Raw genomic sequence first — 26364 nt, 5'->3', positions numbered from 1 at the left:
ACATATTGCCCATACACAGCGGGCTTTCGCTGCCTGGTGGGGGGGTCCCTATGCCACTGCTTTTATGAGGACTTTTAACGATATTGCCCAGTGCCAAGCTCGCCGAGTAAATTTTAGTCCGATCTGAGACTTTTGAGGTGCTCTGTGCTAGCGGTTTGGGTGGGCCGTACTTCGCGGTACCCTAGTACCGTTCGGTGTTCTTGGACATTGTCTAGATTAACCCGTTGAAATGAAGCTATCTGAAACTGTCCTTTGAGGCCAAGCGCTCAGACTTACCTACGTATATGTGCCTATCAGTTTATAACTACACATCTGTTGTGACAAGACACAGCTTGATACATAGAGACCCTAGGCTTTTATTACTAGTCTGAACCATGTACTGGAGTTCGAAATGTCACCTCGGGAGGGAAAAAAAACTGGGGATCTCCCTTGCCCATGATACTGCATCTGTTTATTTATGACACGACTAAATGGACTATTGAAGCCAGGGAGACTGGTCAATCAGGTCAAATTTGCCGGGACTACGCATGCAGATCATATGGGTGAAGAATACGTATAAGTTGAGCCTAATTCATTAGTGGCACGCCAGGGTAAGGCTAGTATCCATAAGAGGATCTTTCTGGAGTCACTCTTTTTTCTTCACACACCATGGCCCGAGTGGTAATCACCGGGATCAAATTTATAATGTTGGCTCTCAGAGAGTCTTGTACCTTTAAGTTTTGCCTACAACAGCTCCATTGCACTATTTCCGGTTCCACTTTGCTCAAATATTCTCGATAGCGCCGCAAGGAATCTGAAAATTGAAAACAATAAGATTCAAGCCGATAGGGGGTCCACACTGCGATCTGAAGACTAGTGCAGGATATCGATTTTCTAAAGTTAGGAGGTTTCTTCAGAGTTGAGTGTAGTGCAGAAAGATGACAGGTCGAAAATATATATGGATGCATGTCTCAGGTTGTAACAGCATCATCGTTCGGCTGTCATGCTTACCACCGCTAGCATTCCCCTGACTCTTTACCACGACTATTATGATATGCTCTGGAGTGACTATGTTGTACATAGTCGCTTGTTCAGACATGTATGGCCTGTGCGGCCAGATCTACAACGGGAAGATCTTGGACACGGGCCGAATACGCATACAAAGTACGCATATAAAGTACGCACACAAAGTATGCATACGTATATATGTTGGGACATATTTTCTTGCCGATTCAAGAGGGGATATAGGGGATATGGGTTGGGAAGTCATGGTCACGAGACCACCAACGCGAAATGCACGGTTCCCCTTGTTTTTGGGTCTGTGGATTCTCCGCAACAGAACTTGGCCAATTGTCCTTTTGTATGGGAGAACACATTCCCCACTACCGTGGAGGTTAGCGTAAAACTGTGAAGATTCATTCTCGGTAATTGAGACACCCGAACATATCTTGTTTCTCTTACAAAGCAGAGTATCCAAGGAAGTGGGATAAAATAATAATAAAGGGTTACAGGTTGCATCTACCATAACCACTTCAGCCACTGCTACTCTAGCCACTACCTGGAAAGTTGGGCAATTGAGTCAAAATGCTATACAAGAATAGAAAGATCATCCGATTCTATTAGTGTAGATCCTGTTTTATTACTCCTCCCTATTCTCTCGAAGTTGGAAAAAAAAAAAAAAAAAAAAAAACCCCAAAAAAGTGCGAAGTTCACGTGTGGCGGTTCCAAGGGTTCCCTTTCTCGGCTTAGCTTGGCATGGGGGGCGAATAAGCCGGGGATAACGGATAACCCTGGACTTTTCTTTTCTCCTTAACTCAACTCTCTTCACTGTACGCAATATAACAGCATTGTTGGACCTTCACTTGGCTTCGCTCCCTGCCTTGAGTCCTTGAACTCATCATCCTCATCAAAATCTCCAAAGTTACATCCGCATTCTTCGGCAAACGCACTTGCGATCAATCCCACCGATCTCAATCCACTCCCGAAATCTTCCCCCATTTTTGTCCGATTAGCGAGCCCCAAACCTCGATACTTTTGGATCGACATAACCTCCATTGGCGCAAATGATTTGCTCGGACTAGTACAACTATCATGGCTACGGAGCTGGTACAATTCAAGCAAAGTGTACCGGGGTTCTCACTAAGCGGGGCATGAAATATCCTCCCTACGATCTTTCCAATACCAACATTGAATATATAAACCAGCCAGGCTGGTTAAGTCGGCCACTATGACAAACCTATCGCAATCTCCCGACGGGATGCCCGGCTTCCGTGACGATAATGTGGCAGTACGGACATTGATGATTGTTTTCACCTCCATCGCATTATACAACGCCATTGAATTGTTAATATTGTTATTTTTGACCTTCACACATTATCGAGGACTTTACTTTTGGACGCTTCTGCTCTCGGTAATCCTCGGAGTGGTCCCTCACGCCATTGGCTATCTGCTGGGGTTTTTTATTCTAGCGCCATTATGGTTCTCATTAACTCTCTCCACTATCGGTTTCTACGTCATGGTCCCGGGCCAATCGCTGGTCCTATACTCTCGTCTTCATTTGGTGGTCAACAACAATAAAGTGCTTCGATTTGTTCTTTGGCTGATTATCATCGACGCGATCATTCTCTTGATCCCAACGACCGTTCTTACATTCTGTACCGCGTACGTCGCAAATCCGTCAATGATTGTCGGATACAATGTCATGGAGCGAATGCAATTGGCCTGGTTCTGTGCCCAAGAGATGGTAATCTCAGGAATTTACATCGTCGAAACCGTGAAGCTGCTCAGAATGATGCCAGACAAGGACCGACGGCGATCCAGAATCATGTATGAGTTGCTGACCATCAATTTTGTCATTATTTTGCTGGATATTTGTTTACTCCTTGTGGAGTACATTGGACTTTACTCGCTGCAGACCACGTTGAAGGCCATGGTCTATAGTATCAAGTTGAAGCTCGAGTTCGGTGTGCTTGGAAAGCTAGTCGACCTTGTGCAAACCCATCGATCGCAACCCACTTCGTCCGAACACGAGGAATATCCTGGCTTCGTCGATCCTTCCCAGATTACATCTGACATCACTCATGCGGCCCCGCGGGAATTGCGATCGGGGGGACGAAGAGGGTGGAATACGTTGTCTATGGAGAGTTTGCCCAGTTCTGAGCGCAGAATTCGTCCATCTACCAGGTCGACCGACGACAGCATGCATCCATCTTGAGACCAGACTGGTGATTTTGAATCTTTCTATCACTTAGACCGACGGTCTGAGTAATCCTCAGAGCACAAACACTCAAGGCTTTGGTTGCTCACTCTCCCAACCAGCTTTCTACTTATCACAGATGGCGCGGTTTTTCAGGAGCAATGGACGCAATGTTGCTACTTCATCTGCTCACAAAATCGCCCCAAGTCTGCCAAAAGCAACCCATAACCCGCCCGTTGGAATCAGAATCCCTTGGTTTCATCTCGCTCGCGCAACGAATCATTTACACAGCTCCTTCTCATCGATCCCTGCATCCCAGCGAGAGATTCGACCAGGCTTGCTGTCAATTCCTGCTGCCTGTACAATATACTTTGTGGTTCAACCAAGCCACTGCAAAATTCCACCAGATCCACCATTGGACTGTGTTGTTCATATGTGCCAGATTTACATTGGCAATACTAATTTAATGTCGTCTACGGACGCCCACGATTTGTTGATTATCAGCCCCATGATGTAACTACTTCAAAGACAATGTTACGTCGCCATGACATACCATCAGAGATCAAAATCACTGGGAACATATTTAGATCTAAAAGTGTTTTCTCTCGTAGTCGATGCAGCATGGAAAGCACTGTCTCAATCCACCATGGCCCTTACGAGGCCATTCCTACCACAGCCTCACCAGGTCTTAAATTCCTCCGAAGATTCCTACCAGCACTAGACTCCCTCACTCCCGCCGAAACTCCCATTAGCCCTTTCTTCACACCCAGCGCTCCCATCCTCATCGGCAGCGATCCACCAACAGCCGCAAGCCAAGCAGTCCCTCTCATGGAAGTACGCAGCCATCACATCTGCAAGTTCCACCATGATGTCCATCTCGCCTGGGACATAGACCTCGGGAGGGACATAGGCCCTGTCCAAACATCGTACAGCAGGACCGCCCCAAATGCAGAGGCCGCACAAAAGGGACAGCTCTATGCCCCGTTAGCAGGGAACATCCAAATGAAGCGCACAGTTATGTTCGAAGCGACATCCGAAACAACATTCAAAGAGGACCCTGACCAGTTCGCAGTCCGAGTCCGAGAGTTTAACATCCTCGATCTGGAAGGTCGTGATGAGTCGGATTTACAGATCGTTGAAATGCGCATCTTTTTGGATCAGAGGCCCATTCAGGCCTATTCTGCAAGTCTGTTTGCCGGGTCTGGTTATTCTGGAGATAGTGGCTGAAGTGTAGATTTGCATACAACATAATAGAATGGGATGGATGGACGTGCTTTGCTTCTCCACTGCGGAATCCTTTAAACAACCCCCGCTCCACCCCACTTGGGATGTGTCTTGATGTCTTGTCTTCGGAGATGATGTTCGGCACAGCGTTCCTTTTTTGGGGCTGGTCTTCCTTGCCTCTTTGCCTTTTTAAGGTTGCATTGCCCAGTCCCAGAATTCGTGAACAATTCCAATTCTTTTTGTGATTGAACAAAATGTTGCCAGTACAGGGACAAGCAGAGATCATCCACAATGTTTGTGGGGCCTTGGATAAATACGAATCTAAGCTCAGTGAGATTAATCAGAAGGTGTGTATTATCCATCTAGCAAACCCACCACGACTTTATTAACCTTCAATAGATCTGGTCGAATCCCGAACTGGCCTTCAAGGAGTACAACGCCCGCGACAATATCTGCGAATTCTTCGAGTCGCTCGATGCTGGATATCAGGTTAATAGAAAGGCCTATGGGGTTGAGACCGCGCTTGAGGTGATCTATACCCGGGGCGAGGGCGGACGTATCGTTGCTTTCAACGCCGAATACGATGCCCTCCCCGGCATGGGACATGCATGTGGCCACAATCTGATCGCCACGAGTTCCATCGCAGCCTTCCTGGCCACCTGCGAGGCAATGGCTACACTGTACTCCGATGGACTTGGGTATTCGATTCGGTTGCTGGGGACTCCGGCCGAGGAGGGCGGGGGGTGGAAAACTCCTGCTCATCGACGCGGGCGCATACAAAGATGTAGACGCATGCTTCATGGTCCACCCATTCCCGGTACTTTCCGGCGCCCCGGATCTTATTAGTTCGAGTTCATGCACGGGGATGTATCTCGCAAATGACAAGGTTCAGGTGACATTCACTGGCAAACCGGCGCATGCGTCGGCGGCCCCGTGGGAGGGCGTCAATGCTCTAGATGCTGTGGTGTCTGCGTATGTGAACATTTCGATGCTGCGACAGCAGATCTTGCCTACGCAAAAGATTCATGGGGTTATTTCGCGAGGTGGGGAGAGACCGAATGTTATTCCTGCCTCTACGACGGTTGAATACTATATGCGATCGGAGACTGTGAAGACATTGAAACCGTTGACTGAGAAAGTGCTGAAATGCTTTGAGGCTGCTGCGCTTGCGACTGGCTGCACGGTGGAATTCGAATGGTATGATGATTGGCGACGTTCTATTGATACGCTTCGCTAACCCCATTTTGCTAGGGAGGCCGCGTATAAGGATATGAAGATCAATACGCCTATCTGTGACAGCTACGTCTCTGCTATGAACGCTATGGGCCACAATACTATCTTCAATGCCGTAGGGCAGGTAGGAGGTCTTAGCGGGGGGTCAACCGACATGGGTAAATATTTAAATTCATTACAGTTGTAGCCAGAAGCTGACTATTCACTCCGATATAGGCAACGTCTCATATGAAGTACCTGGCTTCCACGGTGGATTCTATATTCACGCCGATGGTGTCAACCACACACCACAGTTTACTGCCGGGGCTGGATCTGAAGATGGATTCAAGCGTAGTTTGCACTGTGCAGCGGGAATGGCCGTGGTGGCGTGTCGAGTATTAGTCGATGAGAGTTTCGCCACTGTCATCAAATCGGACTTTGAGAAGAGCATAGACTTGTGAATATCAGACTGAGACCTTTTGAAATTGAAATGCAAGTATATGACACATCATTGCCAACCTTGGATAGTATAATCATGATTAGCAATTGTTGCGGAATACCTAGGTAGTGCCTTTGTAGTGCATCTTAAAATGCCTCCTCGTCATAGATAACTGGGTACCTATGTCGGATGCCGATCAACAGCAGACTTAATTGCCGTACTTAGCATCCGTTGAGGGGGAAGTGGATGTTCCCCCTCAGATTGGCTCCGTGTTAACTTGCAATCCCCAGATTTTAATTGACGACGTATTTATGGGAAGTGGGGTGCCGAGCGATTGACAGGCTCGCCTGTTCTCCGGCATTGGGTATCGCGGGGAAATTCTGATATACCAATCTTAAAATTAAACTATGAGTTTCAATTGGTCGACACATTTGAGATTTCTCTCTGAATGATAACTTAAAGGTCCACCGCGGAAACCCACCGGGACTTCAAGACTTCAGGAATCGTAGGTCCAAGCAAACTTTGTTGGGCAGATTCTGTGGCAACGAAGTTGAGAAGCGATACCGGCTGTGTTGAGGATTTTTGAATAAGAAGGCAATGAGTGTGCCTCATCTGGTGGACTTGCTTTTGTTTAATTTTTCGCGATGCAACTTTCCGAGACCAACTTAGATGAGAAGGATATGAAGGATGGAGGTGAATCACTTGGCCGGGATCTCGATCTTGGCCAAGTGCTCGCTATCCAACCAACACCCAAAGAAGAACGAAAGGTATTGTGGAAACTGGATCTTATGTGAGTATTCCGGATTATACCTATGTGTGTGTGCATGTATCTGATCCAAGGAAGTCTGGTCCCGTTAATGGGCGTCGCATATTTCCTTCAATTCCTCGACAAGCTCGCTCTGAGTCAGGCGACACTATTTAATTTACGAGAAGATTTGGTATGTATTCCTATACAGCTGTTTGTTGATGAAGATAGGCTGACTGAAAGTCATAGAACTTGAAAGGATCAGAATATTCATGGGCATCTGCGATCTTCTATTTTGGTTACTTTGCCTGGAGTTGGTAAGTATCCAATTCTTCAATCTCCCACCTGTCAGCACTCAGCACCAATACTAACGCAACAACAGGCCTAGTTCATATATTATTGTCCGACTTCCCATTGCGAAATATGTCTCAGTCTCAGTGTAGGTCTTTCCCCACTGCAAAATTCATATCGCCGAGGATGAGACTGACAATACAAGTGTTCTTTGGGGTGGAGTCCTAATGTGTCATGCTGCTTGCTCTAATTGGAGTGGACTTATGGTCGTCCGTTTCTTCCTAGGGGCAGGCGAAGCGTCAATTGCGCCAGGCTTCACATTGCTCATAGGCATGTTTTATAAACGTGAGGAACAACCTCTACGGTAAGTCTTTTAAATCGAAGCGGACCAAGGACTCACTGACAACCTTAGACAATCTGCCTGGTTCTTCGGAAACTGTATTGCTGTACTTATTGGTGGTGTGATTGCCTACGGTATTGGCACTATTAACACGACAGTTATTGCCCACTGGAAACTCTTATTCCTTATTCTCGGCGCCATCACTTCGAGTTATGGTCTTGTACTATTCGTCTTCCTGCCGGACTCGCCAGCCAAGGCCATATTTCTAAAACCCAATGAACGGGTTATTGCTGTGCAGCGCACGCTAAAGAACAAAACCGGAGTCATGGATACCGGTGAGTTCAAGTGGTCACAGGCTCTTCAAGCCATAAAAGATCCCCAGGCGTGGCTTTTGGTTCTCAACTCTTTCTCCTCGAACCTGGCAAACGGTGGTCTTACCAGCGTGAGTATTTATATTTACCTTTTGGTCCCTAGCGTTCAAAGCTAATACTGGTTTAGTTTACGTCGATTATCACCGCCGGGTTCGGCTTCTCTGATCTCAAGGCCCTTATTATGCAAATGCCTCAGGGTGCCGCCCAGATCGTGTTTTTGCTGATTACCTCCATCACCGCGACCTTTGTCCCATCTTCCCGTATACTAGGAATGTGTCTCAACACGGTCGTTTCTATTGTGGGCTTGATCCTCATCTGGAAGCTTAACCCCGACGATCAAGCCGGGCGAATGGTTGGGTTGACGTTAGGTATCGTCTACGCGATCAACCTTCCCATCTCGTTGAGTATCGTTACATCGAACGTTGCTGGATTTTCGAAGAAGAGTGTTGTGAGTTCGCTGCTTTTCATCGCATACTGCGTTGGAAATATCGTGGGCCCTCAGTTTTTCCTCGCCTCGGAGGAGCCAGCGTACCCAGTAAGTGGCCATTGTATTCTTGTTGGAATTTATATTGTAAAATGTGAAATTAACATCATGGCTGTTTACTATAGACTGGTATCAAGGCGTCTATGTCGGGCTTGGTCTTGAGCCTTTTCTTTCTTCTGTGTTTATACTCCTACTACACGTGGGAGAATCGTCGACGAGACAGGTTGTATGGTTCAGCTGAGCAGATCACCGTGGGGGCTGAATTACAGGATGAACTATCAAACAAGACTGATCGCGAGATCGACAGTTTCCGGTATCTTCTTTAGACGGGAAAGTGAGGTTGTCAAAATGTTGTTCAACTGGCGAGTCGCAGAAGGTAAATATATGCATTTCCAAGTCATATCGAAGGAACGGGAGAGGTATTTCTCGTAGCATTAGCATTAGCATTGTAACATGGTTCATATGTAGCATACCTATAATATCCAGCTATAAACCCAATGGCTCGAGCTGAAACTGCCCACAAGACTGGCGAATAGGGGAACAGCGGATGGCTCGCCTCTCACTCAAAGGTTTGATGGATCAAAAACAAAGAGAACCAGCTATCCGTGTCCGTTTAGGAATTCAGCCATCCATACCTGTCATCTCATGTCGCAATTCAGGTTTCTAGTTTTATTAGCCACTTCTTGTGCTCATGTTCTGGGCCTTGAGCACTGACATTATTTCTTCGCCCCCTCCCCTTTTTTGCAAACAATCATCCCGACTAAAAATTCATGAGGCGGTCATAGCTTGGATGGGCTTGGATGGATATGTCGGATTTCTTTGTTATATCTGCACCGTACGGAGTACACGTGGACTGTTTGCCATATGTGGAAACAGACCCCGGTACACGTGTTAGGCCTGTAGGTTGGCGTTTCTTGTGTGATTTTCATGGAAATCGGGAAAATTCACAGATATCGAATCTGATATTTCGCATTCATACTCACATCCATCCTGTTCTTTTGTTGCCACGTGATACCGTGCTGTATATTCCAGTGTAGTTGTAAAATATGAAGGTTAAGCAGCAATTCAATCAATGTATTATAGGAATGTCATACGAACTTTTCAAAACACAGAAATTAATACAAATCAAAATAAATCAAAACATAAAATAACAAGCATGTCAATAGCGACAAGGGTATAAAGCAAAAAAGATGACCGCCCAGTGATGATTCGACTATCCCCAGTCGAAGGTCGTCTTGTAGTATGTACAAAATCATGCATGCAAAATTATGTCCCCCGTAAATCACCAACATCTGCTCTTACTTCGGTCGCTCGAGCAATGTCATTTCAACCGTAGAATGCGATTCAGACGAGTGCATCCGAGGCCGACTACATTCTTGTGACTCATCAGAGTTCACAGTCGACATTGTCTGGCGCATTGCCTCGTGGAAATCGTACGTGCCGCTGCGTTCAGAATGCGGTATTGGGGACACAGTATTTGTAACACCGGAGGAGGTTTGCGCCTCGCTATCCTGTGACGGGGGACTAGTTGCAAGCATGTCGAAGAGGTTGATGTCGGCTGAACTACTCACGTTGCCATGAGCCCCTCGGCACAAAGTGCATGAGTAAGTGCGTGTCAGATCACGGAGCTGCGTGAGGGCGAGGAATTCGAGTTTCAGCTTGATGCTGTATGCGAGTATCCTTCCGCTTGCGACGTAGTAGTGGAATTGGAACTCGGCAGCAACGACCAACATGTTGAGTACGATGCCGATGATATTGACGAAGAGGATTCGGTAGATGATCCTTTGTCCTTGGGCACCTTTGGATTCGAAGACGGGCTTGAGCGCTCGGAGTGCTTCGCGGACGTAGATGCCGCACAACAATGTGTCTTGGCAGGCGAATCCGATTGTCTGTAAACGGTCGTAGACGTATGCGGCGCGGACGAAGCGTGTATCATAACTTTTGAGAAAGAATAGGACTCCCACGGGAATGTGGAGAACGAAAACATTGGCTATGATGAGCCATAGGACCCATCGCACATGGCGGACGTCGGCCACAACGAGGTGCAGCCTTGACCACAGCATTAACGCTTGTCCAGTTACCATCCACATCCACCCAATGACATAGGGGACTGACACGGAAATGGCAGGGGCTAGGTTGGTATAGCGAATTTGACCTGGTATGGCATGTAACAAGATTCCCCGGCGGCAATTTGCATACTCCAGAAGTATAGCCCACGATACTTTTGGAATGTCTCGAATACGGCAATTATAACCTCAATTGCACTCCACGCTGAGATCGCGAACATAGACACTATCTGGACGGTCCCCATGTTGGAAAGGAAAAGGGCACTCGCCTCCGGAGAGAGATTGCTCATCGGGTTATCCATGGCGTGTGAATGGGTTAGGCCATGCGGAGAAATCAACCGGGGGAGGGGGGGGAAAAGAGAGAAGGATATATTGATCACAGCTTGGATGCAGGTCCCACCTGGCTGATAGATACTATGGAGACTCGCTTTGGGCGCCTCATCTTAGTCCACGGGATGGGACAGGATAAGGTTGACTGTTGGTGTTGAAGGTGGATTGTGGCACTGTCGAGTCATGCCCCCGTCGCATAAATGAGAGAAAATGCGGTAAATGCGCTCTCTATTATGCTAGCACACGGGGATCTGGCCTAGATGTTCCGGTTCATTAGACAATCAATGATCGCATGGGAATCCCAAATCGGTTTTTGGTGGCAATGATTGAAAATATTCGGACTCCCCCCAGTTTCCCCTCCCCCTTAATCATCTTGGTTGAAGAGTTCATTGGACACGGCAAACGAAGGGTCGACTGTCGAGAGGCTATCGGCGCGCCAAACAGGGATCCTCGGAATCTCAAACAAAGAAACCCAGCCCAAAAATTTGTGCACTGATCACTTTCTTTTTTTTTTCACTAGTGGCGCTCCGTAATAGGAGCCCAGGCCTCACATAAGATGAATTCAGACGGTAATTATGAAATCATGATCGAGCTGAAGATATATGGAGTTGGGCGTAAAGAGAAGGATTGAGCATGGGGGGGGGGATTGATGTTCATGCTGCCTGAAGCTTGGCATCTATTGGGGAAAAGGGGGGCCAAAGCGTAGTATTCTCTCTAACTTCATATCCTCAACAAGAAAATGTATACATTTACCGCGTTAATATTTAAACTGGTTTATATCGGTGAACGGTGACACGTACTGCTTATTCAAAAGCTTAGGCGCTTAATGCTACTACAATAATATATAACATAGGGAGTAGATGCAACGATAGGAGAAGCACATATTAATAGATCGGGTTCCACTAACTCCTGTACTCCTTATTGGACATGTAATTTGGGATTTTGTGTTGTATCAATTATCATCTCCTGATTCTCATTGAATTCATTCCCAATCAATACGATCAACACAACAGGGATTTTCTAGTCCACTGCCACGGGGTCCACCCAACGTCCAACTGCTACTTGTTCAAGGGGGAGGAAAGTGTGCCGCATCGCCAAGGACGACCGTACCGGAGTATCAGGTATTTGTCTTGGTTTATATGACATTCTGACAAAACTAGTTCTCTGTAGTGTCCGTCCCCAATAGAGCGATCGGCCTGCCCACCCTGCCCCTCGAAACCCTTGGACCCAGAAATGCTTTTGCTACACAGTTGGAACCTTCGGGATATCCCGTACTTCCGTGGAGTCAGATCGGAGCATGAAATAGACCTGGGTTTCTCAGAAGTTCTACTGTGGCTTCTGGACATGATCAACCGGCCAGCGGGGCTGAGATATATGCCTTGCACATATTGTTGTCGCTTTCGACCCATGGGACAAACTAGTACGCCACATATAGTTACCCCGAGCTGGTGATATGCGTCTGGAGCACCAGGTGGTATAGACTGTTCCTTCGAATGTGCAAGCCCTGTCCATCTGCTCCAACAAGGATCGTCGCCTCGACATTGCCCTTGGTGTTAATGAGGGACACGCCTGCCTCGTCAACGAGCCTTCGGCGAACCGCATCTATGAGACCCATGCGTTTGACAGCCTCAATGCCTTGTCCACGAAGGTCGATCTGGGCACTTGTGGTTCTCAGCACAGGAAAACGTTCGGCGACAACAACTTGGCGACCGGTTCATGCGAGCTAGTAGGCCAAGGCGAGGTCTGCAACACCTTCGCCGCAAATGAGGACTTTCAGAACCATTTTGTCGAGATAATTCAGAAAGAGGTTAGGAGGAAAACCGATTCTCTGTCCAACCGTCAATAGTCTGGATTTAAATATTACTAACAGGCTGGTATACTCGCGTTCGCATCGCACTCGAACAATTCGGATATAATGGGAATCTGCAGGAGAAAATACGGGTCGGTGAATGCAGGTCACGCTCACCACTTTTGAATCGGATATATCTCTGTTGCGAGGTCACGTGACCTTGCATGTCTGCTCCCAGTTATTTGTCTCCACCTAGCTTAGATATTCTTCTCTTCTCTCTCCCTCTCTGCGCAATAGACAATTTTCCAGTTTACCTGCATCTTTTGTCTAAGAGGTTATGAGCTCCTGGCTGTGAAGCAATTAGTTTAACAGCTAGCTTCACGCCCCATTTTCCTCTAGTTTTTTCTCGGTGCCGTTGCGTCGCATCAGAGTTTTCTACTAGTGTAAAATCCGTTGACTTCGTACCTTTGTGTTTTCATTTTCTGCATGTATGTGTTGTCTCCACGCCATCCTTGGAAAGCGAGGGCTCGCTTTTCGATTCGAAGAACAATCTCATCCCGAGGAAGGAGGGCGGATTCTGACACCCGCTGACTGGTGTCAACATGTGATTTACCTCCAGGATAGACCATTGAGGGCGTCCATTCATCCTCGCTAATTGAAGTCAATATCAATTATACTTAAACAAGTATAGATAGTGCCGAGGTCACAGGGTAAAAGATAGATATTGTACCTGATGTTGAGCAGATGATCGATCTCATCCTGGCTCACAAAGTTGTCGATGTACACAATCAAAGGGTCCCGAGAGAATATCTGAACTTGGAAGTCGGTGCCGATATCCTTGTAATGCCCAAGCAATCGACCAACGTATGATGCAGACAGATCCCACTTCAGATCACTGAGGATGAATAAAAAGAACCCCAGGAGTAGTATGGCGATAGTAAATCGCTGTGTTCTTAGAAAACGCACTATCATTATGATCAACCCAGGGGGATGGCCTGCGAGCTGGGTATAGCACATGAGACAACAGTAGCAGCGTAACTGCGTTTAATACTTCCTATTACCGAGCATCAAACCCTGAAATGGTTATATACCAAATTCGTTTGTGTCTGCGCTCTCCGCGCCCTAAATCTGCATATTAAATTTGGAGTGTTTCCACTTTTTTTAACCGGGAGTTCAAAGGATTCTGTGCTCTAACTAGTAGCGTTGCAATGCATACGAATCCCTGTCTATGATTGTAGGGGCCAAATGAAGAGGTAATTGTATTCGTAATTTCACCCGCGGTGCCCACTGCTGCTGATAATTGGTGCAATCGTCGTATATAATGTTAGGTGAGTGATATCCTACATTGATTCCGGGTTGAATCCTGGGATCGCGTATGTTGTATTGTTTGTCGGAGGTCCATCGGTGGCCGCTCCATATTGTGGAGGTCAAGCATAAGGCTTCTTCTCTGTGATTGGCTAGGTTCCAACGAACGTCGATCATATGCTATCAGAGTTATTAATCATACTAACTCATTGGCTGAATGATCCAATATATAAGAGGCAGATAAAGCACTCTACGACCAGGGATATATTAGCGCGTGATATAGACTGCATATACTACGAATCTAGGTGGCCTAGACTAAGTAGGGAAGTGAAATTTACGCTTCTTACTTACTAGCTGATGTATACCCTGCGGCTAGCATATCGGGATCTCGCCATCTACGGCTTCCTCAAAGTAGGCATCTTAGTTCATAGGTAAGGTGATTGAGACTAAGACGGTGATATTGCCGTAGCTCGTTTTTTTTTGGAAATGAGATAATTCAGAACCCCGTTACAACAAAAATGTATAAAGCTAGGAGTCATGCTCCAATTTTCCTTTGATCTATCGGGCCAAGATCTAAGAAGAACCGAAGAGAATAAAAGGGTGAAACTGATTTCGAACGGACCTATACACTTGACCCCGCTTTCCTTTAAAAGGACATACCTCGCCTTCTACTATCTACATATCCGTCGATATTCACCCATTGACCCGATTCAAGTGTCTACAACAAATTTCCTGGACCTAATAAAACAAAGATGTCGCTCCCACAGTCCCTTCCCCGTGTTCTAACCACGGAAGAAATTGTTCCAGCGATGCAGCGCATAATCAACGAATACGATACCATCCGCGCCCTTATCCTTGAAGCCATTACTCCTACCACTGCAACGTTCAGGAATGTCATGCTTCCCTTGGTGCAAGTCGAAAATTCCGTCCAAGGCGAGCTAGGCATGATTTACATGCTCCAATATGGGTCTCCGTCCCTCGCAACCCAAAGCGCGTTCGACGAGGCCCGGACGCTGTACCTCAGAGCTTCGGCACTCTGGACAGCGGATGAAAAATTCTTCAAACTTCTCCAAGCGGCAAAAGAGAAGCCGGATTTTCAGACGCTGGACGGAGAATCGAAGCACTTACTGGAGAAGGAGCTATTGGAGTATAAGCATGCTGGACTCGGCATCCTAGGACATGCGGAGTTGGAAGAGTACCAGAAGTCGCAAATGGAAATTTCGGATTTAGAGAGGAAGTTTCAGCAGAACTTGGCTAGGGAGGCCGGGGGGGTTGTGCTTTTCGCTGGAGGAGTTGAATGGGGTGCCAGAAGATGAGTTGGCGAAGTGGAACAATGGTCCAGGAGAAGAGGAACTGATCAGTGAAAACCACCAACAAATCAAGAAGTTCGTGCCTTTCGCAAATGGAGGAACGCTGGCTGTCTTAACGCATGCCCATTCTCCAGAAACTCGCAAGAAGATGTTCCTGGCGGATAATTCAAAGCTGAAAGAGAACAAGCCGCTCTTTGAAGAAATTATCAAGCGCCGTGCTCGGCAGGCACAATTCCTGAAATATACGACTCACGCAGAATTTAGGATAGAGAGGCGTATGGCGAAGGCCACATCATGGGTGAAGGGGTTCCTAAGCCAACTGCAGACAACACTTTGCCTCTATGGCCGATGTGAGATTGCAGTATTGCAAAATCGGCGACTGGAAGATTTGCGAGCGAGCGGACAATACAGTGATCACCGAGGGAAGATGGGGTTCCCCCGTGTGGGAAAAGCGATACTATGAGCAACTGGTGCAACGAGAGTTTCAAATTGACCAGCTAAAGATCTCGGAGTTCTTTCCCTTGGAGAGAACAGCAACCAATATGCTAGCCATCTTTGCCTCTTTGCTTGGTCTTCGATTTGATTCCATCCCAGCAGAAAGGCTGACTGAGGATTTCATCTGGCATGATACTGTGCGAGGGTTCTCTGTATGGGATACGAAAGACGATTGTTTCGTTGGATACCTCTATTTTGACTTATTGTGGAGGGAGAATAAGTATCGCGGCAACCAAAGCGTGAATATTCAATGTGTATTTGTTCCCCCTTCAAATTCACTTCGCACTTACTGATAGAACCGATATAGGGCTATCTACGGCCGGATGGAAGCAGGCAATACCCTTCAACAATCCTGATGTGTTCCTTCCCGACTCCAACTCCAACAAGTTGTGCCTTACTCAAACATCACCAAGTAGTAACTCTTTTCCACGGCAAGTACCCACCTAAATGGTTTATTCCCCATATGGATCATCTAATAAGGACAAAATATAGAGATGGGTCATGGTATCCATGACCTACTAGCCAGGACTAAGTACATCCGCTTCCATGGCTATAGACTGCCCCCTGACTTTGGTGAGATGCCCAGCATCATGCTTGAGAATTGGTGCTGGATGAAAGATGTCCTAGAGGAACTAAGCTGCCATTACACCACACTCGATGAGAACTATTTAGCAGATTGGCAGAAACAACACCCCAGCGAGCCAAATCCGCCGACGAAAATCCCAGAGGGCTTGGTAGAGAACCTTATCAAACATCGGTATTTTAATAGGGGACTCTATCATTTGTATCAGCTGTATGTGGGCCTTTAATACCATCCCTACCGTGCTGTTCGAAATTAATGATCCGGATTAGGTCAATATCGATCTTCGATCTACAGATACACTCATTGAGTACGGATAAGGAGATTGCGGACCTCGATGTCCAGAATATGTGGTATGATCTCCGCGAGGAGATAGAAGGAATGGATTTTTCGGAATGCAGAGATGGATTTGCGTTTGGAACGTTCACTCATCTAACAGCCGGTTATGACGTTTGCTACTATGCTTACTTATGGTACGTTAGCCCCAGCTGTGGCACTAGATAATGCTGATAGAACAAGTTGCACGGCTATGGCCCAGGATTTGTTCCTCTCTGTCTTTGCCCATGACCCACACAACAGAGAGACTTGGGATAAGTACCGTCGAGGAATTCTGGAGTATGGTGGAAGGGAGCAGAACCTATTGGGGATGCTGGAAGGCTTCCTGGAACGACCTCCGAACATGAATTCCCTTGTGGAAGGTATAGCACGAGCACAAAGCCAGAGCTAGTTTCGAAGAGGTTTTTGCTGGAGTTGCATTCTATCAGGTAGCTTTGATCTGACATATAGTCACCTGGGCAACCACAAGGGGAGCGTATTATATCTTAAACGGCCAACCAAAGACATTCTACAAGCAAGATGCTTCCAGCACCGAGAAGGGGATCGTCGCCTATCGCAAGGGCAGGATGGACTCCTGAAAGAATATCACTCGGTATCATAGCTCGGAAATGTTGTTATAAGCATAGGTTTTCTCTGCCTACTATCTTTCCATGTGGCTGTATGCTAGCATAATCAATTCCATCCCTGCAAACTAAGCTAATGTCTACATTGCTGTCCTTGTAGGTCGATGCAAGTGCCCGCTTCTTCTACAAGAGGAGTGAAGGGGCCGAGGGAACGCGGATAACTCTTTCCCGGCGTGAACAATGACGATCGACATAGGACTCTGAAAGTGGACGGTGGAAACGCACGGGGGATTTTATCACGACGGTTGGCGCAGACTCGGCTTTTCTCTATGCTCGTTCTCCTCGCGCGCGGGATTCGTATGGAACTTCTCTGGCCTATATTCTCGCTGGATACGGCAAATGCGATTCCATTCCAACTTGGAAGTCAAGTGATACCGAGTCAATGGCTTCGTTTATTCATGGTCGGCCTATTCTTGTTTTTGAAGTCCCTGCATCGGATTCGGGCATCGCCAGCGACTCCGCACGCGATGCACATCAGAAGCATGGCGCTGGGACGCAATTCGATGTAGCAAGCCTACTTCACACCAGTTGCATTTGAGTGGTTCTTCTTTAAGATGAATAGCATCAAAGTGGCGCGTAACACACCCGGGATCATGATATATCTAAAAGCGAACCTTGTCCGGAAGCCCTTCAGTTGCGAAGTATTGAAAGCATGCCTCTAGCCGCTTAGCAGTTTCAAGGTATTCCCTGGTGGCACGTAACGGCTTACCACATATAGGGGCAGGGTGAAATGCCACTCCCAATTTGGACATAATTTGCTTTTCAATCACCTGTCGGCACACATTGTCCACGAATGTTTTCATGGCAACCTAAAAACCACGTTATTAACGGACCAACCAGTGGGACATGCAGATTAATGTCATGCCACCAAATTCTATACCGCCTTATACCATACTGCCAATCGGGACGAGGCCCTCATCCCGATTCCCGACATCTTGAATTGCTGGTGGGGGCGTGCCCCCGTATTTCGTCGTGCAACGCTCTGCAGCACGGTTTGACCTATCATATTTCCGAGCAACCTGCTCCAGTAGAAGTATGGATAGGTCAAGTAGGTAACTTGCTTTTTATATGGTCGATATTTCAAACGGAACGCGTCGTGTATCTTACTGCTTACTGTCTCCATCCCCCAGCGATAACTGTGCTGATGCCTACAGTGCAACCACTGCGAACAGGGGGGTACCGGTGTTCTCTTGGCTAAGATCGGCGCTTCCTTATTACGCTATACCTTGTAGGGATATTAGTCGCCATAGGAAACGACTCCGGTGTGGCTACCGTCACTACAACCACAGGGGGCTCAGCAGGGGACAATCACAAAATTGTTGTAGTTGGAATAGGTGTAGGCGTTTCTCTGGGGGTTCTCTCTGCCGTAATTCTAGGCGCAGGTTTCTTATGGGGGAGGAGAAAAACAAGGGCAAAATACGAGGGCTTGCCAGTGCAAAAGGCTGTGACAGCTCCTGAGGGACAGATGATGTTCGCTGCTCCCCAACTCCATGGCTCAAATCCTATTTATAAGGCCAAAAATTCCCAGATAATAATTCCTTGTGAGCTGCTAGTGCTAGAGGGCAAGTAACGCCCCACCCTCTACTAGTAGTATCTCAGATTGAAGAGGGATTCGGATGAGCTTAGGTATATAAACTATTTATAGAGTATATAAAGCCGCCCTTAATGCTTATATTGAAACAGATGGCTACGGAGGATGTTATATATAGCGTAAGGTCGATAGGCGCGAACTAAGAAATATCCCGCATATGCATACGTAGATTTGATTCATAATCCAGCTAAATAACACTAGAGAATATCATATAGTCATCGACAAATCATTCACAGGCGAGGACGGCCAGTAGCAGGGAAACAGGGGATATCATAACGGTCCAAATTCATAACCTTGTCCCAGGCAGCAACAAAGTCCTTCTTAAACTTATCCTGGGCATCAGAGCTGCCATACAGCTCAGAAAGAGCACGGAGTTCAGAATGGTGACCGAAGATCAGGTCAACGCGGGTAGCAGACCACTTCTTGGCACCAGTCTTGCGGTCGAAACCTTCAAACTGCTCACTGTCATCGCTAGTTGGTTTCCAGACAGTGCTCATGTCGAGCAAGTTGACGAAGAAGTCATTGCTCAGCTGACCAGGGCGGGAGGTGAAGACACCGTGCTTGGATCCATCCCAGTTAGCGTTCAGAGAACGCAGACCACCGACCAGGACGGTCAATTCAGGGGCGGAGAGGGTCAGCTGCTGGGCTTTGTCGATGAGGAGTTGCTCGGTGCGGACACGACGAGTCGAGTTGCCGTAGTTGCGGAAACCATCGGCGAAGGGCCGGAGCCAGCCGAATGAGTCGATATCTGTTTGCTCCTGGGTGGCATCGTTGCGGCCAGGGGTGAAGGGAACTGGGATACCCGCGGACTTTTCAAGGGCGGCAGATCCAGCAAGCACAATCAGATCAGCTACCGAGACGCGCTTTTCGCCGTTCTGGGAACTGTTGAAGCGGCTTTGGATGTTCTCCAACAAACTGAGGACTTCTTGCAACTGGGCTGGGTTGTTGACATCCCAGTCCTTCTGGGGAGCGAGACGGATGTGGGCACCGTTGGCGCCTCCACGCTTGTCACCACCACGGAAGGTAGAAGCAGATGCCCAGGCAGTGGCAATCAACTTGGTGGGCTCAATACCGGATGAGAGAATCTCGTTCTTGAGGGCAATGATATCGCCAGTGTCGATCAGAGCGTTTGTGGGAGCAGGAATGGGATCCTCCCAGAGAGAGACCTCCTTAGGGATCTCAGGGCCCAGCCAGCGAGTGCGAGGACCCATGTCACGGTGCAGCAGCTTGAACCACGCACGGGCAAATGCATCGGCAAACTCATCAGGGTGCTCAAGGTAACGACGGGCGATCTTCTCGTAAGCGGGATCAAATCGCAGAGAGAGATCGGTGGTCAACATATGAGGCCTGTGCTTCTTGCTTGAGTCAAAGGCATCGGGGACGATATCGCCCGCATTCTTGGCGACCCACTGGTTAGCACCAGCCGGACTCTTGGTCAACTCCCAATCGAACTTGAACAGATAATCCAAGAAGGCGTTGCTCCATTTAGTAGGAGTACTGGTCCAGGTCACCTCCAGACCACTGGTAATAGCATGAGAGCCTACTCCAGAACCGTACTTGTTGTGCCATCCTAGGCCCTGTGACTCAATGCCAGCACCTTCGGGTTCTTGTCCAACATTATCGGTAGGGGCTGCAGCACCGTGTGTTTTTCCGAAAGTATGACCACCAGCAATCAGGGCGACGGTCTCTTCGTCATTCATAGCCATACGACCGAATGTGATACGGATATCTCTGGCAGCAGCGACAGGGTCGGGGTTTCCATCAGGACCTTGAGGGTTGACATAAATCAAGCCCATGACGACCGCGGCCAGTGGGTCCTCAGGGTCTCGAGTCTTAATATCGCTCTGTTTATCTTTCTCCTCTGGGGTCTCGGCCTCGTAACGAGCCTCATTAGTAAACCAGACGTTCTCACTTCCCCAGTACACCGACTCATCGGCTTCCCAGACGTCAGGACGACCACCAGCAAATCCGAATGTCTTGAAGCCCATAGATTCCAAGGCAACGTTGCCAGTTAGAAGCAGAAGATCTGCCCACGAGATTTTGGTACCGTACTAAGTACCAGAATTAGTATGGAGAAATCTAGTATGTAAGTGTATGTTACCCACCTTCTGCTTAATGGGCCAAAGTAATCGGCGGGCCTTGTCTGAAAATGGAAGATACTTATTAGTATAATATAAATGCAAACTCGATTACCAATGGAAACCTACCAAGGGAGACGTTATCAGGCCAAGAGTTCAATGGTGCAAAACGCTGCTGGCCCTGGCCACCACCACCGCGTCCATCAAAGACTCTGTATGTTCCAGCGCTATGCCAGGCCATTCGGATGAAGAGACCACCATAATGACCAAAGTCAGCGGGCCAGAACTCTTGAGAGTCGGTCATAAGGGCGTGGAGGTCCTTCTTGAGGCCCCAGTAATCGAGAGACTTAAAAGCAGCGGCATAATCAAAGTCCTTGCTTTGAGGGTTGGTGGCATCAGTATGCTGGCGCAGAATACCCAGCTTCAGGGCGTTAGGCCACCAGTCAGTGTTGCTGGAGCATAAAATCAGTATTTGGAGCCATAAGGGGTAGGTATATGGAATGGATCATACCGGGTGCCACCACCAGCAACATTGCTCTTCTTATGCGCAACAGGACACTCACCCATGATGAAAGTTGTTATGGAAAATAAAACGGGGAATATGAAGAGGAAGAAAAGTGTCGGAGAAGAGGACACCCCCGCAGTTTAAATGGTACAACCCCTGTGGACCCAATGACCGGTCGCGTATTATACAGCTTCTACATATGTATGTTTTGGGGCAGGCTTCTACAATATCCTAGCTTAAACGAAAAATAAAAATAAAAATACATAATAATATAAGAATATGACGCGAAGTTGAATTTCTTCACATTATCATTGGCCATAGAGTGAAAAATCCGGGGCGTGCGGGGAAAGCCATAACGGGGAGCTCTTACAACCTTGGAAAGATGACCAATTGTTTCATTGGCGGAATACGCCGAGATGCGATAGACTCCGGTCTTCGACCCTCAATACATGATGCGCTGACAAAATAGCCATTTCTAGATGGCAGAGAACGTTACCCGGGGTTATATGAGAAATGTTGAATTGTACTGAGTAGGATCTGGCCGTAGGATCTGACTAATAGTAATTATGTTGTAGTTAGCCCTGCCGTGCCACCTAGTTAGTTAGGCACCTGGGCACCTGGTCTTGTACTTTGTAATCATCTACCTCGGCCCGGGGCTCTAGGGCTTCCTATGTTGTAGGTATGGATATACTCCGTACTCAAGCAACAATAACCCCCTAAACATCTTGAAATTATGATATAGTTTCCCTCAACCCTCTGTATATCTATACAGGTACTTGATGTTTGTATCCATTCCCTCAGGACTTTTTCTCCTCTTTTGTTGCTTATATTAAACTCAATAAATACCTACCTAGGTACATATGCAGTTAGTTAATCAGTGGTCGGGGAGTACATACCTTCTGCGATTGGTTCGCTTTCCCTTTCCATTTTAGTGCTCAGCCCTTGCCGCTTTTTTCAGTTTGAGGCTTAATAATCCAGGCATGACATATCCTAAAAGGGAAACAACCAAGTCGGGATGATATACATATCCCCATACAGTTTGCACTTCCTCTTCCTCTCTCCTCACCCTTCTCACCCTGCTTGCTAGTAATTCAGGTATTTTAATTCTTTGTAGTAGTAACACCGCATTTCCTCTTATTCGTAACTCGTCATATACACATAAACTTGATGTTCCCACCCCGCAAAATATCTGGCCAGCTAAATGTTCCACCACACAAGCTCACATCGCGCCTTTTGGTCCATATTGTCTCAAATATCTGTTGAGCAACTGATGCATGAACCAACGCTGTCGTCCGAGCACAATTATCAAACCATGACGAAAAGAACACCTGTAACTCGGGACTAACAGCCTCACAGGCAGTGATAAAAGCCGGCCAGATCAGCGCAGCATTACTACTATCCTTCTGATGATTTTCCTCCTCTTGGATTTGGATTATGTAGCCCCGAATTGCAGCGACCTTGCCCTGGAGCATTATAGGATCAATCTCGTATATCCGGCGATGGAAGAAGATTGATAGTGCCATGTACATCGCTTGAGCTGTCGCGGTCATGACTACCGCGAGGGTTCCATCGTAAGGTTGAACACAGCTTGGATTAGTAGTGGATATCAAATGGTCTATAGCCTTTTCCAGGCCCTTTGCTCGAGTCCAAAATTCCTTCAAGCCGAGCGGACTTTCTGCTGCATCGGACATCATTGACAAATCTCGCTCGTTCGCAAGGCGGATCACTTGGGACAGTATCATGAGAAATATTTCGTCGATTCCGTACAATGTGGGAAATAATGTTGAGCTCCATCGACCGGGTATCGCAAGATGGAGATCACGTTGCGCCATACCCGGGTCCTTTTCCATGCTCATTGTGGTCGTTGAAAATATTAGATTGGGATAGACACGGAAGTCTCCTCCATATGTTGTGGTGTCACTCAAAGTATCGCTTGTCCCGGTGGGATTCACGGTCAATCTATCAGCAATGCAGGTTGTCTCAGCCATAATTCGCATATAGGCATAACAGTGGTGCAATGCTCTTTTGTTGGCTGACAGCGCCGGTTGGCTAAGTCCCTTGACACAAATGAGTTTCTCTGTTTGGACAAGGTAGGCGCGTCGCATTTCCGGGTCGCCTTTTATCATCTGGATGAGGGAGAATGTTAGCTGTGTACAGCGGACCCGTATCGAAGTCGTACAAAAGCGTTTGAAAGACTGAGCATTGCCATGAGAATCTCCTTATATTTGCTCCTCTTTGTTGCCGAGATACAAATTTCTTCCATGCATCTTTGGAAGTGGTATTGGGCGCGCATCAAGTAGATCCCTCCTGAGGCTTTCCAATGTTCAAGGCAAGCCACTGAATTATTCCCTAAGTGAAAGGCACTTGTGCCCCATACGGCATTTAATAGGGCAAGCCGTGCATGGTTCGAAGACCCATTCAGCATCAGTTCTGCTAAAGTTCCCATTGCGCATGGTATTACCAGGTTCATCCAAGGTGTCTCATTTCCACGGCGTAAAGGAGAAATCAAAGGGACGATTCGGTCTTTGTAATGAGATAGCAGACTCCAGCCCTCGACATTACCTACGGATAAATAGGGATTAAGTCCTGCTGGTAGACTCGGATCGTGGAAGTTTGTCCCAATGCTCTGAGGTGGCTCTAGACTGGGCTCTTCTAACATCAAATTGTCACTGTAGTCTGCATCCAGAGCAACCAGGGCGTCCAAACTGAACATAGTCTGGTTAAAATCTTCCTCTGTTGGCATCTCCTCAAGCTGCTCGAACGAGTCAACGAAGGATGGAGGCAACTCATCCCCATTGGGGGGTGATGGTTCAAGTTGCGGCGGTTGTAGGAATCTGAAAGCACCAAAAGGTCCCCGAAAAAGCGAGGTTGGTTTCGAGAAACTGATGTCCGAGTCGAGTCTTTCTAGATCAACAATTGCCTGGTCTGGATTCTGGTCGGGTACAGAAGAGACGACCTCAAGTGTCATATCTCGGCGTTCGACATCTACCAAACATCGTCAGAAATAGCCCATAGGGGTTGGAATCAAAGGCAGACCTGTGAAGATCGGGTGGCGGTGCCTGGCCGCATTTCCTGCATTCAACCATCGAATATCCTCTTTGTCATTAATAAATGTTAACTGTACAATTCCTTGCATCTTGAGGGATGTTGTGCCTCGGGGAAGTTGCGGGTCTGATAAAGGGCTCTTGAGTCTCCGTTGGGACAATGCCCAAACGGGAATGTGATTCCGATATCGATATCGCAGGCACCAACTATGTACCTGGAGGCTATTGAGCTTTATATCCCGTGTCTAGTAGGCCTTAAAAGACAATTATTCAACAACAGTCCGTATTTATGTGTAAGTAGGATCCTCCGGTCGCAACACTCAATAGTTAGATCTGAAAGGCCGAAGATTCAAGGCCTCGGAACCTCTTGCCTATTGGGTCATTTCCCCCTCTTCTTGTGGATATATGTCGAGGAGTCATGTCTGTAATCTTCCAATGTTGTTTTGAGCCAGGTAAATATTGTAGACGTCAAACAACGATGCCTACCTCGAAGGCTAAAATATGTACCTGTCCAAGGCGCACTAGCAGATTTACTCGAAAAGACATAAATTGTTCTGCAAAATTGCCTACATAGCTACGATTTAGATTCGATAACAGTCATAATCTGAATGGTAACATAAGCACATAAATACATGTATAACTAGACGCCATATTATGGTCTGACGACTGTTTAGGAGAACAACTTGGCGATTCGCAGATTGTTATAGTCCCAGGCGGTAATATCCTCATATTTGCACGGAGTAGCAGGCGTAATGAACCTCTTCAATGGAAACAAAGAAGCGATACGGTTCGGCTTCGCAAAATAGGCAACAGAGTAGCGCTCGGGGATCATCATATCAGAACCCACTTTGACGGTGGGTGGATAAGTTACCCGGTGGCATGCAGCCATGAAGGTATCATTTGTCAGGCGCTGGAGGGAGTCTCCGATGTTCAGAATGATCTCCGACTTGCCACCTGACACGACATCATGGAATTTTCCCAGATTTTGCTGGTTTTCCACCTGCAAACCACCAGTGGAATCTTGAAACAGCATGGTAATCGTGCCAAAGTCGGTGTGCTCTGCAATCCGCGTGGCGGTTCCATCTTCTAGAGCGGATGCTGGCACAGCTGGATAATGAAGCAGACGGAATTCATTTTCGGCCTTGTTGTGTAGTAATTTGAGATCTGGTGCTGAGATCTCAAGGGCCTTGGCCAACGCTTCGAGAATCTCCAACTCGACCTTGAAGCAGCTTTCATAGAAATCCTCCATGAATTTGCGGAAGCCGGGAAGTTTCTCGTCAGCAACCCAGATGTTGTCAACAAGGTTGTCGTATGGGGAGCCCATATCAAGGGTTTCCTGTCCTTATTAGAATGGATGTTGACCGCCGATCATGCAGGAAGCACCCACCTTGATATCCCGAACTGACTTCCCTTGGGGGAGGCCTTTGTCATAGCCACTAATGGAAGAGACTGATTCCTGGCCAACATAACTGTACCCACGGTTGGGGTTTGCCTCAGGCGGATGTTTGGCAGTCATCTTATCCTCTAGTGAAAGAGAGAAGAATCGACGGGTCTTGCAAAGATGGTCAGTGGAGGTACAGTATTTCGTTTTGAGTTAACTACTTACGTAGTCAAACATTTTGGCAATGAGATCTTCCGGAAGCCCATGGTTCTTTAGCTTGGCCACTCCACGCGTCTTGAGTGTGTATAGTAGGTCTGCCGCAATCGCATCTCTTTCCTCGGGGGACCCCTTCAACAGCGACAGATCGAGAGCTTGCGACATGATTTTGGAATCTCAGTTCGGGAAATTTGTCTGGAATTATTGCCTGGTACAGGGATTTCCTCGATTTTCCAGTTATGAATGATACTGATTAAATAAAATCACATTGGCGTTGTCTACTCCACTATATATATTCGATCAAGGTTAGGGACCTACAACTGAAAGTTGCAGAAAACTCCTTCACTTGGAAGGTAATATTGAATTTATGACCCACAGGCCTGTCAACTATGGATTACCTTCCATTCTATATTCGTCCTTCATGTGAAGCAAAA

General features: G+C 47.3%; 12 protein-coding genes across 12 annotated transcripts; 5 read left to right on the top strand and 7 right to left on the bottom strand.

Moving 5' to 3' along the window:
• Window positions 1-2206: 2206 nt before the first annotated feature.
• On the top strand, window positions 2207-3193 carry N7516_003944 (uncharacterized protein; the record flags this gene model as incomplete). The annotated part of the gene is made up of 1 exon (XM_057216664.1): window positions 2207-3193. One exon carries the CDS (start codon window positions 2207-2209, stop codon window positions 3191-3193), a length of 987 nt encoding a protein of 328 aa, XP_057078547.1.
• A 603-nt stretch (window positions 3194-3796) lies between these two features.
• Window positions 3797-4402, top strand: N7516_003943 (uncharacterized protein; the record flags this gene model as incomplete). Its single annotated transcript, XM_057216663.1, has 1 exon — window positions 3797-4402. The coding sequence occupies one exon, from the start codon at window positions 3797-3799 to the stop codon at window positions 4400-4402; it is 606 nt and encodes a 201-aa protein (XP_057078546.1).
• Window positions 4403-4653: 251 nt separating this feature from the next.
• N7516_003942 (M20 family metallopeptidase) lies at window positions 4654-6072 on the top strand (the record flags this gene model as incomplete). The annotated part of the gene is made up of 5 exons (XM_057216662.1): window positions 4654-4746; window positions 4799-5079; window positions 5132-5596; window positions 5651-5790; window positions 5849-6072. The coding sequence occupies 5 exons, from the start codon at window positions 4654-4656 to the stop codon at window positions 6070-6072; spliced, it is 1203 nt and encodes a 400-aa protein (XP_057078545.1).
• Window positions 6073-6694: 622 nt separating this feature from the next.
• Window positions 6695-8607, top strand: N7516_003941 (uncharacterized protein; the record flags this gene model as incomplete). Its single annotated transcript, XM_057216661.1, has 8 exons — window positions 6695-6840; window positions 6895-6988; window positions 7045-7112; window positions 7178-7234; window positions 7292-7450; window positions 7499-7868; window positions 7925-8332; window positions 8407-8607. The coding sequence occupies 8 exons, from the start codon at window positions 6695-6697 to the stop codon at window positions 8605-8607; spliced, it is 1503 nt and encodes a 500-aa protein (XP_057078544.1).
• A 972-nt stretch (window positions 8608-9579) lies between these two features.
• On the bottom strand, window positions 9580-10649 carry N7516_003940 (uncharacterized protein; the record flags this gene model as incomplete). Its single annotated transcript, XM_057216660.1, has 2 exons — window positions 9580-10436; window positions 10481-10649. The coding sequence occupies 2 exons, from the start codon at window positions 10647-10649 to the stop codon at window positions 9580-9582; spliced, it is 1026 nt and encodes a 341-aa protein (XP_057078543.1).
• A 1463-nt stretch (window positions 10650-12112) lies between these two features.
• On the bottom strand, window positions 12113-12460 carry N7516_003939 (Monooxygenase; the record flags this gene model as incomplete). Its single annotated transcript, XM_057216659.1, has 2 exons — window positions 12113-12378; window positions 12430-12460. The coding sequence occupies 2 exons, from the start codon at window positions 12458-12460 to the stop codon at window positions 12113-12115; spliced, it is 297 nt and encodes a 98-aa protein (XP_057078542.1).
• Window positions 12461-12972: 512 nt separating this feature from the next.
• Window positions 12973-13438, bottom strand: N7516_003938 (Prolyl 4-hydroxylase alpha subunit; the record flags this gene model as incomplete). Its single annotated transcript, XM_057216658.1, has 2 exons — window positions 12973-13117; window positions 13197-13438. Coding segments are annotated over 2 exons (387 nt in total), but the record flags the coding sequence as incomplete, so codon positions are not given.
• A 1085-nt stretch (window positions 13439-14523) lies between these two features.
• N7516_003937 (M3 family metallopeptidase) lies at window positions 14524-17070 on the top strand (the record flags this gene model as incomplete). Its single annotated transcript, XM_057216657.1, has 8 exons — window positions 14524-15073; window positions 15114-15431; window positions 15493-15828; window positions 15884-15991; window positions 16069-16369; window positions 16429-16629; window positions 16676-16854; window positions 16943-17070. The coding sequence occupies 8 exons, from the start codon at window positions 14524-14526 to the stop codon at window positions 17068-17070; spliced, it is 2121 nt and encodes a 706-aa protein (XP_057078540.1).
• Window positions 17071-17351: 281 nt separating this feature from the next.
• Window positions 17352-17867, bottom strand: N7516_003936 (uncharacterized protein; the record flags this gene model as incomplete). Its single annotated transcript, XM_057216656.1, is given in 3 exon segments — window positions 17352-17471; window positions 17634-17717; window positions 17730-17867. 3 exon segments carry the CDS (start codon window positions 17865-17867, stop codon window positions 17352-17354), a joined length of 342 nt encoding a protein of 113 aa, XP_057078539.1.
• Window positions 17868-18936: 1069 nt separating this feature from the next.
• On the bottom strand, window positions 18937-21351 carry cat2 (bifunctional catalase-peroxidase Cat2; the record flags this gene model as incomplete). The annotated part of the gene is made up of 4 exons (XM_057216655.1): window positions 18937-20757; window positions 20812-20849; window positions 20914-21236; window positions 21296-21351. The coding sequence occupies 4 exons, from the start codon at window positions 21349-21351 to the stop codon at window positions 18937-18939; spliced, it is 2238 nt and encodes a 745-aa protein (XP_057078538.1).
• Window positions 21352-22437: 1086 nt separating this feature from the next.
• Window positions 22438-24425, bottom strand: N7516_003934 (fungal specific transcription factor domain-containing protein; the record flags this gene model as incomplete). The annotated part of the gene is made up of 3 exons (XM_057216654.1): window positions 22438-23415; window positions 23469-24274; window positions 24326-24425. 3 exons carry the CDS (start codon window positions 24423-24425, stop codon window positions 22438-22440), a joined length of 1884 nt encoding a protein of 627 aa, XP_057078537.1.
• A 578-nt stretch (window positions 24426-25003) lies between these two features.
• N7516_003933 (isopenicillin N synthase family dioxygenase) lies at window positions 25004-26095 on the bottom strand (the record flags this gene model as incomplete). Its single annotated transcript, XM_057216653.1, has 3 exons — window positions 25004-25669; window positions 25721-25885; window positions 25940-26095. 3 exons carry the CDS (start codon window positions 26093-26095, stop codon window positions 25004-25006), a joined length of 987 nt encoding a protein of 328 aa, XP_057078536.1.
• Between the last annotated feature and the right edge of the window lie 269 nt (window positions 26096-26364).

Source organism: Penicillium verrucosum (genome assembly GCF_028828655.1).
Source record: "Penicillium verrucosum strain IBT 35672 chromosome Unknown utg000001l_segment0_segment0, whole genome shotgun sequence".
Taxonomy (NCBI): domain Eukaryota; kingdom Fungi; phylum Ascomycota; class Eurotiomycetes; order Eurotiales; family Aspergillaceae; genus Penicillium; species Penicillium verrucosum.
The sequence above is the reverse complement of the archived record's forward strand: the minus strand, read 5'-3'. Positions and strand labels throughout refer to the sequence as shown.